The following is a 19,300-nucleotide window of genomic DNA, read 5'->3' as shown; positions in this document are numbered from 1 at the left end:
TGTATCAGGTCAGGTTTAAAGACTGAACATTGCTAAGTGTGGTAGTCCTGCCTTGCATTTGGTTTTTTGGTGATTTTTTTATTAGCCCCAAGGCTATGATAGTTTCATTTAACCTCTTCCTCATTTAATGTTGACATTTTCTTGTTTCTTTTTAACACATCAAAAGTCCCTCATTTCTAATTCCCAGTTAAAACCCTATTTGCCACTTCTGTCTTACAATTACAATTAAATAACTATAGATATGTACTTTACAAATAGCACATGTAGGATCTTACTAATAGTAGGATCATATGGCTTACACCAGTGCTTTACCAGGAAAACAACAACACAAATTTTATTACCTTAATTTATCATGTTTCCAAATGGGCAAAACAAAGCAGCAAAATAAGCAAGGCAAAATCACTGGAAAAATGGTAAATATTCAGATGCTTCTAAGGGAACAAGACTTGAGTCCACCTTTATTCACCAGAACTCATCACAAGCATCAAAGCACAGGAGGTTTAATAAAACATGAAGGTGAGAAAATCTTCATTAGAATCTGAAGCCTGCCGCGACGTTTCAGAGGACAGCAAGGAAAAAGGTATGATATTGCATATGAAAGTTTTATATATACTGAATGGGTCTGAATCCCAGAGGAAACGTTTATATCAAAACTGAGGCTATAAGGAAACAGCACCAGATACAAACCCAAAAGCAAAAGGCACCACACCCTACCTGATGCAGCCTCCCATAACAGCAAAAATGTCAAAGTCTCCAGTGAAAATTCAGAAGAGCATATAAAAACTCAGGCATCATAAGTACCATTATCAGGGAGCTCTGACCTCAATCCTCAATTAATAAAAAATTAATATATAATCCATAGCTGCCAGCGTCGGAAAACCCTCCTGGGTTCTATTTTTCTGGTGTGGTTGTTTTTTGGGGTTTTTTTCTGAGTTTTTTTTTGTTGTTGTTGAGACAATGTCACATTGGATAACATACAAACATTCTGAAGACGTATGTCAAGATATTTTATTCTGCTAATCCTCTCAAAATGTTAAAATTACTCTTTTTGATAATTTAATAATTAGTTTGCCTAAGTGAACACAATAAGTTACTTTGTCAACCACTTGGAGCTATGTTTTACACAGCCATACCAATGAGAGAGTTCTAGTTGGCTGTTACTAGTTAAGTCAGTCTAACTCTTCCCAGGAAACATGAAAATCATGCAGCCAATAGGATTGTTTGCTCATAAAATCTGTACAGAGAAAACAAGGCTAAGGAATTAATAGTCTAAGACCGAAGCTGAGATTCTGGTCTAAACCAGGGCATGGGACAGAGATTCTGTGAAGGGGACTGAAGAGCAAGATGTCACTTTTCCCATCGTTCCTCCTGTCTCGCAGTGATGCTTGCTGGAGACGTGCAATTTTAGCCACGTTTATCCACGTTCATATAAACACACGGGGTGCAAACCAGGGCAGCAAACGTGCAGCACCCAGGGCTCTGAACAGGTAATGTGCCGGCAGTGCACTGTCATAAGGAACTGAGTATGCGCACCTCACTTTGAGGGACTGAACATTACCATTATCTCGAAACATAGCAACAAAAAAAGTTCAATCTTCCTCCTTAATCTTGCCCTCTGGGGCTGTCTCCTCCCATGCATCCTTCATCCTCTGCAGAAAGTGACATCAGGTAAGCTCCAGCAGCTTGATGTGAATGCCAAAAATACCAGCCAAATCAAGCACAACAACCCACGCAGCAAAAACAGCCAAAATTAAAACAATCTCCAGGCAGAAAGCAGCTTTATAATTGCTTTTACTTATTGTAAACTTTAGTGCATTTCCCTTATTTCCTCTATTCTTAAAATTTTACTTGTATGGCTACAGCTAAATAGTACTCTGCATATCAAATATATTTTCGATATAGTTACATGCCACAAACTCATGCCCATTATAACACCTCATTGTCAGATTTTACTATATTTGGAAGATTATTGCCCATTTAGTATTCTTGAAGTAAAATATCATTATTTTGATACCATTTGCCAGCATTATTAAATATGATTAAAAATATGGCTTGAAATCTGTCCGATTTTACAAAAATAATAAAAAAAACCCCAAGAAATAAGTTATTAATTAAACTTTATTAAATATTTCCCCCTTCAAAATATAAGACAAAGTTAAGGGTCTACAAATATTTTACTCACACGTGTTCTCAAATTTATGGCAGAAGTTACATACATTCATAGCTACCATTATTGATACTTGAAGCACAGAAAGAAGTCTCAGCCTCACTGAAAATACATTCATTGTAGTAAGTACAAAGGAGTTTTTTTTTTCATTAATAATAAAGCATATCTATTGGACCCTAGCTTAAACGTAACAAAGAATAGACTGGTCAATCCTCATCATTATCTATAAATTAATTCTTCATATACTTACAGCATTACCTTTAATAATTCATAAGAAAGTGAAAATTTACATTTTAGCTTAGGGCATTTGCCACCACAGTATTTATCAATGGTACTGGAATTCAAGGCTGAAAATCTTCCACCCAGTGATTTATGAGGATACAAAGTGATTTCAACACCACAAAAGAAATTGAAGAAAATAAATATCATTCACCTACTCACAAAAGAAAAGGAAAAAGCCAAAGACATGACAGAAATGTAAGATTCTGGAAGGACTGCCAGTGTGTTTGCACCTCTGAAAAAATAAACTGCAAATGAGGGACAGTCTACCATCTCCAGAAACATTTTACAGAAATCCAGCACATTTGAATTGCAATTATTGTTTTTAAGCAATAACACATGTCAATGCTTTTATGAAACATAACACAACTACATGATTGATGTGATCCTGAAAGGTAATTGCCAGCTAGAAGAAGGTGAGAGACCCCACAGACATACATTTGGAGGAGAAATTCTAAGTCACAGAGAGCCTCTTGTACCTGGACTGAATCAGGCACCACAGAACAATTCAGGAATAATAATAATAATAAAATAATAAAAGGGGCAGAGCGGAACACAAATAAATAAGCCCCAAAGTAATAACATTTCAAATCAGTAGTAACAATGGAGAGACATCACTGTCCCCCTTCCACAAATGTTTTCTCTCATGCCCTCCAGACCACAGCACAGCCTTCCTACAGGACGATAGCACCTTCCCTTCACAGCTCTCCCTTCTAACATGACCCCTTTGAGCACAAAGCTGCAGAAAAGGAGCTGCCAAAGAGATAAATTGACCTTCTCTCCTGCTCCAGGGATAGCTGCTTAGGCAAGAGGAGTGAAAGAGACTAAGTTGTTTCACGACTGACTTCTCCAACAGAAGAAAAGACTTTCTGCTGTCTGGTCACATATCATGCTGGAACTTCAGCTGCAATGAATTACCCTTGAAGTTCACTGAAAGCCAGTAACATCCAGCAGACTGACTTGAAAATGAGACTAAAAAAGCATAACGTCCTGGTTTCGGCTGGAATAGAGTTAATTTTCCTCTTGGTGGCTGGTATAGGCTAGTAAGGTGGCACAAGCTGTGTTTTGGATTTAGGCAGAGAATAATGTTGATAACAGAGTGATGTTTTTAGTTGGAGCAGAGCAGAGCAGTTCTTAGCCTAAAATCAGAACATCATTCTCAGCAAATAAACAGGGGGGAGTTGGCTGGGAGGGACCAATAGCTGCCTGGAAATGGGCTGGGCAGTGGTCTGTGGGTTGTAAGCATCACTTTATTGGTATGGTGCATCACTTGCCTGTCTTGGGCTTTATGCTACTCTCACCGGCCTTTTCATTACCATTATTATTGCTGTTACTTTTTATCATTGGTATTATATTTTATTTTGCTTCAGTTATTAAACTGTTCCTATCTTAACCCACAAGTTTTACTTTTTGTTTCCAATTCTCCTCCCCCACTGTGAGCAGAGAGAATGTCCAGGTAGAACTTTACTGCTGGCTAGGGGCAAACCACAACACAGAGCTGTCTGAAGTCTGAGGGACCATTTGAGAGTTGGTTTGGGGGGCTTAGTAGCATTATTTTTCAAATCCATTAATAGGAGGGCCAAAAAGTACAGCGTTTGCACCAATATATGGTGACTAATTTTATTTCATGGAGTATAAAATGAGTGTTGTGGGAAGACATGACCATACACAGCAGTGAATGCCGGAACCAGACGCTGAAGTCATGAAGCAGAATAAATCTCAATACTCCTCTGATTCATCAACCCAGGCAGCTGCTGGAATCAGCAACAGGAAAGTGTGGAACCAGCTACGTCATCTGACAAGATGCAGCCCTCTATTGGACTCCAATTAATCAAAAAACTGAGCCTTCATAAGAAGGCACAAAGGAGCAGCGTCAAATTTGCCTCTAAGACTAGGCGAGTTCTGCAGCCATTACTGAACAACAGTTCTCAGAAGCAGAAAAGATAAAGAAACTAGGAACACCACTTCCATCTAGTGAAAGACAAATTAGGAGCAGCACATCTGGGGAAGAGCTTGACATCCTACCAAGAACCGTGTGTCCATTCATATTTCTGATTGAAATGACAGAACTACAGAACAAGCATGAAAACAAGGCATCCACATTAACATAAACCACAGATGGATGGGTAAAAATGTCCTTCTGCCTGCACTGGCACCTTCCAGTCTGATGGCTCTGTCCCCTCTCTAACCTACTCATTTCCCAACAGGAATACTTAGCACCAAAGCTGGAAAGCTGGGAGCTCTTTTTGTTACAGTTGGATCCAGGCAGAATTTGCCCTAAATGAGCATCAAAGAGCAGCCAAAGAGGCAACAGCCCTAACATTAGGCTTTGTGAAATATGCTATCTAGTATTTATGTCATGTTGATTATAACTATGCTTTTACATTGACATAAGGAAAAAAACCTTATAGTACTGCTGGAAATCATGCCACAACATCATTTCCAAGCAGCTCCCACTTGCCAGTACTTAATGAAATAGAGGTAATGATATTTATAGGACCATGCCATGTGATCTCTTGCTGGTAAAGACAATTTTAAGATTTTCAAACTACAAATCAGCTCACTAACTTCTGTGTTTAGATCTAACTTGCGTTTTCAAAAACAGAAGGAAATTAATGACATGCATCTCACAGATGCATAATAAACACAGTATCTCATTCATGCCTGCTTAGCTTCCCATTAAGCCACTTTCTGGCTATCTAGTCCCATGCTAATATTCTCAAGAGGAAAAAAAGTTCTCAAAGAGTCTATGAAAACGTTTTAAAATGTACCTCCATAAACCTCTTTTATTCAAATATAGGAAAGAGCTGAAACAGGACTAAAAATTCATTTTAGTTTGCATCTTCCCTCGTGTTCCCAAATTATTTTCTCACTAAGGAAACAACAGAAACACGCCATGTCTTATTTCCTCTGCTGTAAAATAGCACAAAGTATGAAAATAAGTTTCAATAATATTTCTACAGTTATGTTCACACTTGCTTAAACATCATCTTATTTGAATTGTCTTAGCAGCTTCAAATCTTTTTATCTGAAATTTATTCCCTAAAAAAATTCATGCTACATAGTAACATGATACTGAAAGAAAGAACAGAGTATCACGTACTGTCATGTTCTTCCTTATAACTGACTACAAAATTTTATGAGCATGTTAAGGGCCACTATAAGAAGCAGCTGTTAGAAAAATCACATGCAGGTTTCTAAGCACTGACAATAAAGTGTTTTTTAAATACTTTAAAAAAAAGACCTACTAGATGCTAAACTATAATAAAAATTCATCTATAAGAATTTACGAATGCGCATATCAACAGCAGCATCTCATGAAATTGGAGTACCTGTTGCCTATAATTATCTAAAGCTACTGACTTAATAACTGGAACAATATAGGATCCTTCTAATTATCTCTGGAGGAAAATTCTGGACTAGCATCTCTGGAGTATTAACCGTTAGTTATTTGTGCCAACAGGCCAATCAGATGTGAGGTGCTGATATAAAAGTTCTGAATTGTAACTGTTGATAGAGAACTTTTGATAGAAATACCTCTTGAACATGTAAGTATGGGCTTTTCTTTTTCCTATAAGAAAGCTCACTGGAATTTAATTAAATTTATTTTATGGCCTTCAGTAATCCAGATATTCACAAGCTTTAGTTTTTCTCTTCCAAATTTAATTTTACACTTCTTTCCAGGATGAAATAATAGGAAGGAGAGGCATTTATATACATAGTATTGTCTCATGGTATTGTCTCTTACATCTTTACAGTATCATTTATCACACAGCCTTAAATTCCATGGTATTGTATTGATAAGACTAATTTAACTTATGGTTACATTGCACTTATCATGGTATTTTCCTCCAAAAATAATATCAACTATATTCTTATAATTTTTGGTGCAAATACACCAGTACTTTAAATCAATGCATTTGTATTAGAAAGTACAGTCCATGTGGCAAATAAATGTTGTCTGAAGCTGTCAAGATAGCCATTAAAGGCTGAGGTATATATCATGCTTTCCACGTCATCACATCATTAAGTCACCACATACACACTCTGAAAGCTAATTTTCACTTAATAACTCTGTTCTTTAGCTCATCTAATCTAACTTTTGGGATACAGTCACATTTTTGCTTTGATACTGTTCCAAAGCCACTTAACTTTCACTGCTTCCTCAAGAAAAATACTACTTTAATTAAAAATTATGTGACATCTGTATAAAGAAAAACAGTTGTTCTCAATATCCATTAGCAGTGCTCTTGAAGAAACGGTCTGAATGAATTATCTAGCTGCTACATAAGAAGTAACAGACATTTAACCCTGCCTGATGTTTCCAGACCAAATGAAAATCTCTAACTCTAAACTTCATTATTACTGCGTATCTACGTATGCACACTACAATTCCTTCTGAATGTCATGCTGTTCCAAGACTGTCCTTAAACAATTGCAAGTTACCCAACTGAACCTCCTTCCAACTTCTAACAATCGAGTATAGCCAGGCTGTTCATCAACATTGTTGGCTGAGAGACCAGGGAATAGGTACATAAAGTATTTTGCTTAAATCTTAGCCAGTATCTAGAAGGTTAAGACCTGCTTCTTTACTGTGCCTTCCTTAAGAGGTGTCATTCATTTACTCTGAACACAGGAATACACAGAAACTAATTTAGCCCTCTCCATTATCCACTATTCACTGGTTTTGCCTTATTAAGTTTAAAAAAATTAAACAAACAACAACATAACCCCCATTATTTTTATCTCTTCCTTCCTCTTTCTTCTTCTGCATTTATAAATTTTTTTCTTCCTGATTTGCTTCTCTGCTAGCTAGCTGCAACTCACTCTGCATCTTGGCTTATCTGATTTTATTCACCTCATGCCCTAAGACTATTTCTGGTGTTTTCAGATATTTTTTCCTCTTATTTACTTTCAGGTCTTCAGAGAAATAGTTTTCTTTTTATTCTTTTATCTCCCCTGTGTCCTCTGTACATAACTGCATTTTACATAAATAAGTGCCGCCACATTGCCTGAATGTATCTGTATCTTACAATGAAGTAAAGAAATTACAGTATCCACTGTTACCAAATTACTTTGATTTTTAACCATGCCATGCAGAACTTTGCCTTAGTAACAAATTAGGTTTGGACCATTCACAGTCATTAAAATTCCCTGAAGCAAGAGTTAAAAAAGAAACAGTGCTTTTATCAGTACAAAGAAATTGCACTGATATGTCTTAAAAAGCATAGAAAGGCAGTCAAACAATTGTAAAAACAGTTTATAGAAAGAGCAGCATTAAAACGTCTTTGTAATTCATTCCTGAAACAAGCAACATCTTTTAAGAGCTAACAAGTCTAAAATGCTGTTATGATTGTTTTGGAAATGATCCTCAAGCTGTCATTCACTCTCTCCAAGTGTCAGACTAAGATACAGTTTTTCTGGCCAACTGCTTCCTACATGTAGTTGCCTGTCCAGTTTATGGGCTGTTTTGTTCCCAAGCCATAAAATCCCTTTTCTGAAAGCCAGAAAACTACCTACATTTAAACAGTCTAAGGGTAGAGAAGGATGATTGCCTGGTTTGCCTCTTACAGGTGGAAAGAGAAATAAAGAGGATTTCCATTTCAAAAGATGTTAGGAGAAGTAAGGAAATTGAGCATGCTCAGCACCAATACAAAATCTGGGCTTTAACTTCCTTTAGGACTTTGTTCAAGCCTGACATTATCCACTTCTGGGGGGGGGAAAAAAAAAAAAAAAAGAAATATGTGACACTGCACAAGGTTTCATTTTAAAATAATTTCTGTGTACAATATAGATTCTTGTATATAATTGAAAAGATAAATCACATAAGGAGAGCTTTTTTTGATGTTTTGATTTTTTAATGTTTTGATACATGTCATCTTTACATGTATCAAAAACCCTTTAGCCTTTCTTTTCTTGCTGTAACACTGGAAAACTCTCTGCACTCTAGTCCACGTTCCCTTCTACTCAGCTTCCTCTCCAAGGCAAGGGTTTAGCAGAGAGACAGCTACTAAAATATTTGCTGAATTAGAAAACCCATCTCTTCCAACTTAAAAGAAAGGACTGTGATTTGCCTTTTTTCCTTGGTGAACAGTGCAGCAATCCCAAGCAAGTGGCACGTAAGGCTGTTATGTATCACACTGTAATCACATTTCTGTGTTTTACTGGTTGTAAATAACATGCTTGAGTGCTCCAAGGATGAAAGTGCTCTTTTGCTGCCAACATTAGTTGTTTAATGATTTGAACAGCAGAAGCTGCCAATTATTGTATTCCGTTTTAAAGTGTCATTTAAAACCAGACTTGTAATTATGATACCTATACATTTATAACTTAGCTAGAGAGCTATAAGAATGTAACTTGAGGAGTCCTGGAACAGCTATTGATAATTACACATCAATTTCACCTATGGAAAAATACCATGTGTTTTGCAAGTTAATGTCTACCACCCAGCCTCAGCTTTGCCTGTAGTTCCAAAGTGGAGAGGGACCTGAAGTACCTCACACAAGGCATGGCATAGCCCTGCTCTGCCGGGCTGGTCACGACTTCGAGGGATCTACAGTAACACATGAACAACTTCCTCTAACAAGTCTGTTATGAAGAGATCAATAACTGCTCCTTAATACACTCCTTAACACTGTTAATCCTCCTCATCACTTAAAACTTACCTGAAACAGCCAGCATTTTGGCTTCAAGTAGAGCTGGTAGCTGAGTCTCAATATCACTCACTTTCCTCCTCAAAGTACTGCAGAGTTTCTGACTCGTGCAAACCTAAATTGAGGCAGACAGCCATGATATAGAATTCATTCATGTAAAAGTACAAGGCAGTTGAAATGGGGCTTCAAATGTTCTTGGTTAACAGACATGACATAACATCCTGCAGCAAGGTAAAAAAGCTTAATACAAAGTGATGTCTTTACAGAAACGCCCAACATTGAATCAAAATTTCCAGGCTGTGCTGCACATTCTGTTATTAAAACAGGGAATGGTATTAGCATTAGCTACCTGCATGAGAGAGGACATGTTTCACCACTACATACTGAGGCTGCACACAGAAGAAAGGCCATCTTACAAATTCTGCACAGTTTCAGTACTAATAATCAAGCTTCAAGTGGAGCATAAATAAACCAGTATTTGGAGATTAAAAGTCCACAATATACAATGTGATTTTTATACAAAATATACCATGCTCTGCATTTTAACTGAAAAAAGGCAAAGCAGCTTTATTTTTCACACACCCAACATGTAAGGCTATATCAGCTTGATATTGCACTTTGTTTCACAATCAGGACACACATATGACTAGGGTTCAGGTTTCTGACTCTCTCTTGCTCTCTTTTTTATCTTTTTAACTGGAGGTCCTTCAGCAATCAACATGGTTTGGTATTGAAAACGTGGAGTGAGAAAATAGAGGAAAAAATACAAAGGAAATTCAGCTGTTTCTGTACTTTACATTTCAGTGTATGCTGCCACCTCAGAAGGAGCTTATGCAGCGTGCAAAATTTATACAAGTCCCACACATTAAAAAATATTGGGGTTTACTCCACATTGCATCATTTGGGAAGGAAAGCAAAATGAATAAACAAAAACCTTTCACTGAACTAAGGCAAATCCCTTGTTCTGGAGGGAGATGCCAAACACTTTCTTAAAGTGGTAGCTGACACTTAAGAAAACCTTGCATTAATCGGAACCAAAATTAAAGCAATAGTCAAGACAGGCAGAGGTCAGTTCTGAAATGATGTCAGGTGAAAGGAAGTCTCCAGAGAGAAGTTTCCTTGCCTTCCTTCGCTTTTATTTTTCCTTCCTCGAAAACAAGCACCAAGCTTATTAACAGAGGCACAGGTATCGCTTCACTTTTTAAACAGCAAAACTTTATCATTCTAATGGTTTATCTGTTCGTACAATTAAATCATAATAATTCATATATAACGTTAGCTTTAAATCCTTTTAAATTAATAACACCCTCTTCCCTTACTGAGATTATTTGTTATCTATAAATGGGTCATTTTGGGATTTTTTGAGTCAACAGAACTGTCCTCCAAGCAGTAACGGTTACTTGTAAAGACTTCAGAGTCATCCTATTAAGTTAAAAACACATATGGCTTCTGCATCTACTATAATTTTTAAATTCCCAGATATTTCAATTTGTTTCAGTACCCCCTGCTAAGTGACTCAGCAGCTAATTCAGTTAAAATGTGTTTAAAACCCCAAACCTGTCAGAGGTGAATAAACGTGCCTAAAAAACCCAAAGGCCATTTCTGTCTCCCATCTCCAAAATAAATCTGAAAGTTTTTAATGACTTCTTTCCAAGCTGTACTCTCTCTTTAGGGGCATTGAATGGCTCAGTGAATTGCAATTAGATGGGGAATCTTTCAGCTCCAGGAAAACTGCATGAATATATCCCATGCTGGTAGTAAGTTAAAGTCATTATCACAGGACAGCTGTTTGGCAATTATGCAAAATAAGCTGGGATGTTCAATCAGTTTCTAGTGAGCACTGTCCACTTTGTAAGCCCCACTGTCAGACCAAAGCTTGCTGGCACTCTTTATTAATGCACCAAATGCAGGGAGCAGAGGCAGAAAGGGAGTCCCTCCAGCTCGGAGATGATTCTTCTGGAACATGAGATAAGTAGGTTGCAGGGCCTCTGCTTGTATCTATGTCACATGCATTCTGTAGATAAATGAACAACATTAATCTTCAGACCCATCATATGGCATAGTGCAACGAAACTAAATGAGCAAGTGGGACAGACAGAGTGCCTAAACTAATGGCCCTGCTTCTACGTCACATCACATCGACTCTACAAGTTACAATCATTATAAAAAATAAAAATAATTGGATCTTCATAACAGATAACATTATTCATTACAGTAGTTTATTAAGCCACTAAGGAAAGGTTATCTCTTAGCTAAAAAAGATGAGGAACATTCACAGAGCCCGTGTCCTGGGCTTCCAGTGAACACCATCCTTCTCGAACCAGCCTGACTGCAGGTGCCTGTGGCCCCAGCAATGCCCTTTCCCTGTTCACAGCTTGGCTGAGGCCCACAGACCAACAAGCTCAAAGTCTAAAAAAACCCTCTCTTTCAGTTTCAGGAAAGTGTTTTTGCAGCCAAATATTACCGTATTTATTTTAAAATACTCTTCAGTGGTTTCTGAGGTTTTTTTAAAGTAGTTTTTTTTTTTTTTAAGGGTCTTGTTTAGGAATATACCATACAGATCTGCATTCACACTGGAATGTTACTCAAAAAAACCAGTCTAACTGAAACCAGGAGGAAGCTGTTTAGCAAAGGCATGCGGAATCAAGATGAAAAATAGCAAAATATCAAGGGCAAGTTTGCCCATTGTCGTACTCTTCCATCTTTCCAGCATAAGATGTTCATCTAAAGCGGCAAAAACAGGGACAAGGACAGCAAGTAAAACACTGGAATTGACTCTCCAATCATCTCAAGAAAAAAAGAAGTTTTGCGTAACCTTCACATTCTTTAAATCAGCACCTTGGAAAAGACAAAGAAATTCTGCTAACACTGCCTAAAGGAAGGAACAGTCTACCTGGTCTCCCACAGAGCACAGTCTTGCCGTTACTGAAAGCAGATATTAATTCCTGAAGGAAGGTGGTGAATAAGGGGCAGCACTCCCTTCATTAGCAGGCAGAAGTTAGCTTTTGCAGCCACAGCTGAAAACAAGAGAGAGGCAGAAAAGGCCATAGAAATGCCAGTGGCACAGGGGAAAAGGAAAGACCTTTGACAAAGGACTGTCTTCCCCGTACAATAAAAAGGTTTAAAAGACCAGCTTTATTTGTTAAGAGATGAAAATAATACAATGAGATTATATGAATAAAATAAATAGGAAATTATTTGGATGAGTCTCACAACATGCTTGTTATTTATCTTCTATTACAAATAAAAGCCATCACATATGAATGGAATAAAATTAAAAGAGTATTTTATCTACTGAAAATTAAAAACAACAACAAAAAAAAGCAGCTGTGAAATCCTACCTCACAGACGCCTCTATTGTTACCCAATGCTTCAGCTGTTATTGAAAAAGTCTCTAGACACCATGGTGATAAAACAAAACCTCATGAGACATTTTCTGTGGAAAAGGCAAATTCTTTACCTTATGTTTTAGCTTGCAAATAGCTTGAAACAACACTTGAAACATCACTTTGAGCTACTGAATGTCTCATTCATTTTAGTAGATGAGCTGTAGGTCAGTTACAATAATTTCCTTGATGCTTTGTTAATAGTCATTTAAAAAATACAAGGGGAATTATTGTTATGGCCTATATTAATTTTCCCAAGATGTGAGTATAAGCAAGGAATAGGGAAAATGAGCTCAATAAAGTAGAAGGAAGGAGGGGTAACAAGATGCAGTCTTCAAATTCTCTTTTTAACAGTGCACAGTGAAAGTGTTGGTCAAGATGATTAGGAAGAACAGAAGGAAGAACAGATTATGAAGGATAATTGTTTTACTGATTTAGGTGAGTGCTGTTAGAGAAAATGTGGAAAATAATTTCAGAGTATAAATTCATTATTAACCAAAACCCAGAAATATTTTTCACTTCTTGTTTTGTATAGATCTATGTGTATTGGCTAGGGGAAATGCATCTCTTTTTTCTAGAGCATTCATGCAGCAACTGAGCAGTCATGGGACATTCTGAAATAAAAGTTTAGTGTTCCACTTCTTGAAAGGAGCCAATGAAATAAGAAAGATAAAGGAAAAGTATTAACATTTCTAGTTAGAAGCAAAAATTATGCTAAATATGCTACATTACTTTTCTTTTTAAAGGGTATGAAAATGAGGTTGCTAGCTAGATTATGAGCGAAATGGTGGGGAAAAGGGGTACTTCGTTTACGCTCTTCCCTTCACACCAACAAAACCAGTTAGAGAGGAAAGTCAGATTCTGTATTAAGAGCTAAAACATTCAGCTATGATCATGATTTCATGAAGCTGAGGAGTCTGCTCCTGAATAGAGACTTGAGCAAGAGGACTGATCACTAGTAAAAAAGCTGAGAAAGAAGAGATTACTCCATCTGTTTCCTGAAGTATTATAATCCCTGTGGCCTGTTCAAACAAAAACTTGGGGAAGGCTTTTCAGTGTATGCTTAAAAATATTTATGCGCAAAATCTTCTTAGAAAGAACATCACAAAACCAACTTCCTGCTACAAAGCCAATATATTAAGACACATGCTATGATCTGCTTCTATAAAGATTCTGAAGAACTGAAAACATGCACTTACTTTGGCAGTAGTCTCTTTAATGGATGTGCTGAACAATTGCTCTTTCTCTTGAAGGCTAGAAGGGATTAAAATAAATTGAATTAAATTAAATAAATAAATAAAATTAAATTTAAAAGTTAATCTCTGCTCAACATGGCCTGCTACACAAGACACATTTTCATATGGAAATACAATGTTAAGCTGACTCATTACAAACAAAACAGAGTCAATATCGAGAGAAAAACTATGCTTAGTTTCAGGGTTGCTAGTGAGCAACCAACACCATCTTTACAGTTCTTTATTAATGAGTATACAGATTTTACTTACAACTTGAAACACAACTATGATTATTTGTGTAATCATAATACCTAAAGCAAACTAAGAAGTTCCCAGCAATGTCCAGGACTGGTGCTTTGCTAGGCTATCACCCAAAAACCTAACACAAAAGCATTTCTGACACAAAGAACTGGCAGTTTACTATCCTCTTACAACCCAGTTTTCAACTCTACCAGAAAACGTTCAACTACAGTCACTTGTTCTTACAGTCATTTTATGTGTAATACCAGTATTTTTACATCCATAAAAACCTACCAAATATTTGTACCAAATTGATGGAACAGTGGGCTGAAATTGATGCATCACCCATGCTTATATGAACAAAATTCAAGGTTTTCTTCCACGTATTATAAGCATGTAAGTTCCTTACCTTTATATTACCAAATCTAAAGTAAACCTGTGCCTTTGCTTTGCAATAAATTCACCATTTGCGTTTTTAACAAGAAGTTCAAAAATCCAAGTCAAATCAAACATCAGGAGTTAGGAGAGAGGTTATTTTTGCAACTTTATTACTCCCCTCTTTCCGACTTAGGAGGTGTACACTTTTTAAGCAGTGTTCAATTACTTTATCACACACTATTTTCTTTTCTGTCAAACACCTCAGTTTTGTGTACATGACAGTCAGCACTCCCCATTAGCAGCATCTCAGTTTTTCCTCACACCTGCGTTATATAAACTCTACTTCTTTCACAACCTACCATTACTATTTTTCCCAAATAAGATCAAATTATATATTTCTGAGCATTTTTTTTTTCCTCTAGTTTTCAGCATTGAAATATCCAAACAGATCAGAGACATCCTGGGGTTTATTTCAGTGATACTTGTGCATGACAAGGCAGTGTTGTATTCATTTTACAGGTGGGGGAAACAAAAGCCACTGCTATTCAGAAAGCACACTATGACTGAGCGCCTGTTTTGACACGCACGCAGCTCCTGCTGCCTATGCATTTCTCTTTTCTATGCATTTCAGTTTTCTTTGGAGAACCTGCCCTTATTTTCCAAGCACAGCACTTAGTGAGATCTATTTCACCAGTCAGCATTTTCACGAGCATGAATCCCAAGGCACGTGAAGTTGGAGTTGCGCTCAGTTGCTGATCCCCTACAGAAATGCTGGTTGGACCCCCCTGCCCAACTGCACACGGGAGTGAAATAGCCTCAGAGGCAGAATTCAGAATATCCTTTAATCACATTAACGAGGCATCTATTTGCACTGCTGTTCCCAATACCCTGCTTCAAGGAGCACACACCTTTCCTATCTAGAGCCCAGCAAGGCCTGTCACCTCATTACCACCCCAGCGCCTGTGCAATTAAACAAACAGAAATGCAGCTGCCTACCTATATAAGTGTTTAATGACATTTCTCACAGAGCCTCAAATTTCTCTCTTTTCTATAGCAATATAAGTGCAAAACACAAAGTATTGCTGATGTAATGATGCCATTATCAGCTCCCTGCTTGCCTCTGGGCATGCCAGAGGGAATGAACTATTTAGCCACTTCTTTTCTTATGCTCTGGAGTTCCAAGTGACTTTCAGCATCTCCCACAATTGGCATCTGAGCTGGTCAGGCTATGTAAAAAAAAAAAAAGACTGGCTTTGTGTAGGGATGTCAAGGGGCAGCAGCAAGGCTGCAGTGTGTAATTGCATGAATACTGGGTGACTGACCCAATTGTATTGGAACTGCCTCATAAGACCTCTAAAGACCCAGGCCATAACAAAATGTAAAGTGCAGTTATAGCCAGAAGAACAACAGTATATAGATGGCAACTCTAACAAATACCTTCCGTGTGCTCTTCCTTTTATCTGTTTACTTTCCTTACAGAAAGCCTCCCCACAGGTTCATACATTTCCCTGCTCTGCAGAACTCACAGAGCTAAGAGAAAGAGAGATCAATTTTTAACCTCTTTTGAAGCAATGTATCCAAAACAGCACTGCAAACTAGAACGGAGTTGTCAAATCTGCACTGCTAACAAGGATGCACAAGCCCATCCAGACTTTCAGGACCAGGTGCTGAGTGGGAAAAAACATTCTCTCTATACACAGATTTCTTTTTTATGAGTCTCTAACAAGTCACTGAAAAATAAATAAGGAATCAAATATTGCCGCCTCAATAACAGCAGAACTACGGTTTTAAGATAATCTTGTGGAACGGTGGTTTTAATGAAATTTTACATTAATCTGACCTTTTCAACAAAAGGATATCATTAGCAAGCAATTAATTTGACCCAAGCTAGAGACAGCTGGATTAACCAGAGACTCAATTCTGAAGATCCTTTTGTTACAGGTACAGCATTCACACAGACTCCTACAAACGTATTTGTTTTATTTATGGTACATATTTCACAGTTGTATTCTGCTTCAAATCCTTGTTAGCTTTCAGAGTGATACCATAGGAATCCCTCACCCCTTGCAGAGATTAGCCCGTCATACAATGAACACACAGCCATCGTTACAAACTACAAACTGCTCCTAACTACATTTATTCCCAGGTTTTCTTCTACCACAAAACACCATCACGAGAAGCCCCTCACAAGCTTTCCAATTAACTGACAAGGTAATGACCCACAAGAGTAACCAGGCAGTCAATACTGATTCATTCTACCAACAAAGAGCTTTAACGGCCATGATCTGTTACATGTGACTTGAACCAGAAACAGCATTTTCTTTTACAACCACCCTGGAGCATCATATTTCATTTTAAGAGGGGTATTCTGTCTGCTTAAAAGCTGCTTTAGGTATTACTACAAGGGTAAATGGCTTTAGAAGGAGCTCTTTGGAATAACACTAAATTCTTGCCTGGGAAGGCATCCATACTTTTGACTCATTGCTATTCTTCTCTGACAGAACAGCTAATCAAGAATTTGACAGCTTCTCCTCACAGTCTTAGCAATCCATTATGAGGACCATTTAGAACTTATTTCTCAAATTCAATATAAGTCAACTCCATCACAGAGAAAGCACAGTTCTTTCCAGCTGATGAAAGGACTAGAGCAAGACAGGAATTCAATTAACACAAATTTAACTGACTAAATATGAAGGAAAAGAAAGGGTTTTAACACTTGCAGAACCGACAGCAATCTATACATCATGTGCAGTATCTTCATTCATGCAGATGGCCACACGGGCCCTTCATTTAAATGACATGCCATGAACTTACAGACATTGGGATCTATCAGGAGGAAAAAAGAAAATAAAAGTACACGTGCCACATCCCAGAGTATGACTGCATACAGGCTAGACTAGAACAGGAAAGCAGGAGCTGAGGAATGATGTAATTTCTGGATGACACATGAAGCAATACTTTGGCAAAACACAGACTTCAGCTGGGGAGTTGCAGGAGGGTGTGGGAATGATGCATGTTCAGGAACCAAAGTTGATCTGGCATGTAACAACAGACTGTGGGAAAAAATTTAAGATCCAAACACTTCAGGCAGTACCCTTTAAGTACCTCATTTTACTGATATTAAATAGCTATTAAGTATATTTAATTGTAATAACACAGTTGGAACCTGCTGAGATGACGATGTTCATAATTGGGAATGGTGTGCAGGCAAAATAAAGGAAGACATTTCAGTGCAATAGGGGACAGAGGGAAGAATCAGAATCAAGCGGTCTGGTTCACACATCCCTCGCTCCATCACAGCTTCCCACATAACCACAGAGGACATTAAGTGCTACAATATAACAGATAATGTTTAAAATGCCTTTTAAAGAATCTTATGAGAAGTTCTAATTTGCATTCAGGAATTACAGATACTGTGGAAGTGGCTTTGTTCAAAGGAAGGCTAACTAGCACAATACTGGGAAGAATGGCTTTCTCCTAAAGGAAGGCATGTTTCTGAACGTCTTTCCTTCCACTATGCTAATATACTTCCCTTTGCATACCAAGCTATTATGTATTTATGTTTTGCTTCCTAAGAAAAAATTCAAAGAATGCAAAAGGCAATTCATGTTGTTCTCCACATTCAATATATATAAATACACACACTGCTTAAACAGAAACAGTTCCTGTATTAATAATAAATTTTATATATGGCAACAAAAAGCATAGTCAGAAATTTTAGTTTCTATATCCACACAACAGAACACACCACACACAGGGTACCAGTATAAAACAAACAGACCCTGTACTAAAAATTCTTACTTTTCATAGAGAAACTAAGCTGCCATCTCTGATCCCTGCCTGAAACACTGAAAGACAAGTAAAAAGTCCTTCAACAGCAAGTACTCTTCTTCACATTACTGTCACCTAAAAAAATTATTATAGCTCTTGTCATTACATTCCCAATCTCCACACCACAATACAATGCTTAAGCAAAAAGTGCTTTAATTTCTCTAAAACTAAGCATAAATCAGAACAATTTAAAATTGCCCATATTTGAATTTCAAATTCAAGAACAACTGCCTAGAAGCCCACACTCAGACTGTATGAAGAAAGCATGATGGGCTGAACCCTCAATTCATATGAATATGTATTCCCTCCTAGATAAAATCAGCAAATTTAAACAGTTTACAGTTTGAATTTGGCCCAGAGTAATGAGGCAGCCTGCAAAGAATAACCTCATTCTCATGATCACAACCTGCAGGGAGCATGGCTTTTACAGCTTTATGTCTTCTAACTTGATTCTGATTCTGAAGTCACAAGAAGCTATACTCTCTTAGGAGACGAAAATATACAAACCAAGCCCTACACTTGTAATCTTGCTTTTAACAACAAACAGAAGCTGATCTTCAAGAAACGCTTTTGTCCAGTCCCTTGCAAAAGAAGGGGGAAAAAAAAAAAAAAATCCCAGAAGTGCAACTTGGGGAACATTCAGTGTAAAGGACTGCTACAGTCTACATCAAGGCAAAAAGCCACCAAAAATCTTCAGTGTACAGGCTTCATTGTGCCTTTAGTGAAGAAATCCACAATATAAAATCAAATCAATCAATAACTTCCTTGTATTTTTATAGTTGCCTCAATGGGTGTATCTCAAAGTTTTGAAAACAAAGCATTAAAAAAAAGCTTCGAACAAAACAATATTTAACAAGAGGCATCTTTGAGATAGACATGTACACCTAGGACTAAAGGGGAAAAAAAGAGAAAACATCCTTGCTACCAAAGTCTTCTTGAAGAAAAGCAACAGATTATTATTTGCTGATACCACGGGCAGATTTACGCCAAGACAAGACCTACAGAGCATTGCTGGCCCTACACTTCTGCTCAGTTAAGGACTTTCAGGGCTAGAATGCATTAAATGCACTAAGGTAAACCATCACTTTTTGTTTTCCTTTGAAACTCTCTACCACAGTTTGATTCTATCTA

At 37.4% G+C, this 19,300-nt stretch overlaps 1 protein-coding gene across 5 annotated transcripts in view; it reads right to left on the bottom strand.

The window, feature by feature from the left end:
* The window catches only part of DISC1 (DISC1 scaffold protein), a 174,471-nt gene that overhangs the window by 90,996 nt on the left and 64,175 nt on the right, over positions 1-19,300 (bottom strand). For all 5 annotated transcript variants that reach the window (XM_058419897.1, XM_058419898.1, XM_058419899.1 and 2 more), the window contains exons 7-8: positions 13,685-13,739; positions 9,112-9,214 (exon numbers count right to left, since the gene is read on the bottom strand). In XM_058419897.1, the coding sequence (XP_058275880.1) occupies positions 9,112-9,214; positions 13,685-13,739 (158 nt within the window). The remainder of the gene's footprint in view (positions 1-9,111; positions 9,215-13,684; positions 13,740-19,300) is intronic.

The sequence above is a fragment of the Hirundo rustica genome, chromosome 3, assembly GCF_015227805.2.
Source record: "Hirundo rustica isolate bHirRus1 chromosome 3, bHirRus1.pri.v3, whole genome shotgun sequence".
Classification (NCBI taxonomy): domain Eukaryota; kingdom Metazoa; phylum Chordata; class Aves; order Passeriformes; family Hirundinidae; genus Hirundo; species Hirundo rustica.
This window is presented reverse-complemented; position numbering and strand designations above follow the sequence as displayed.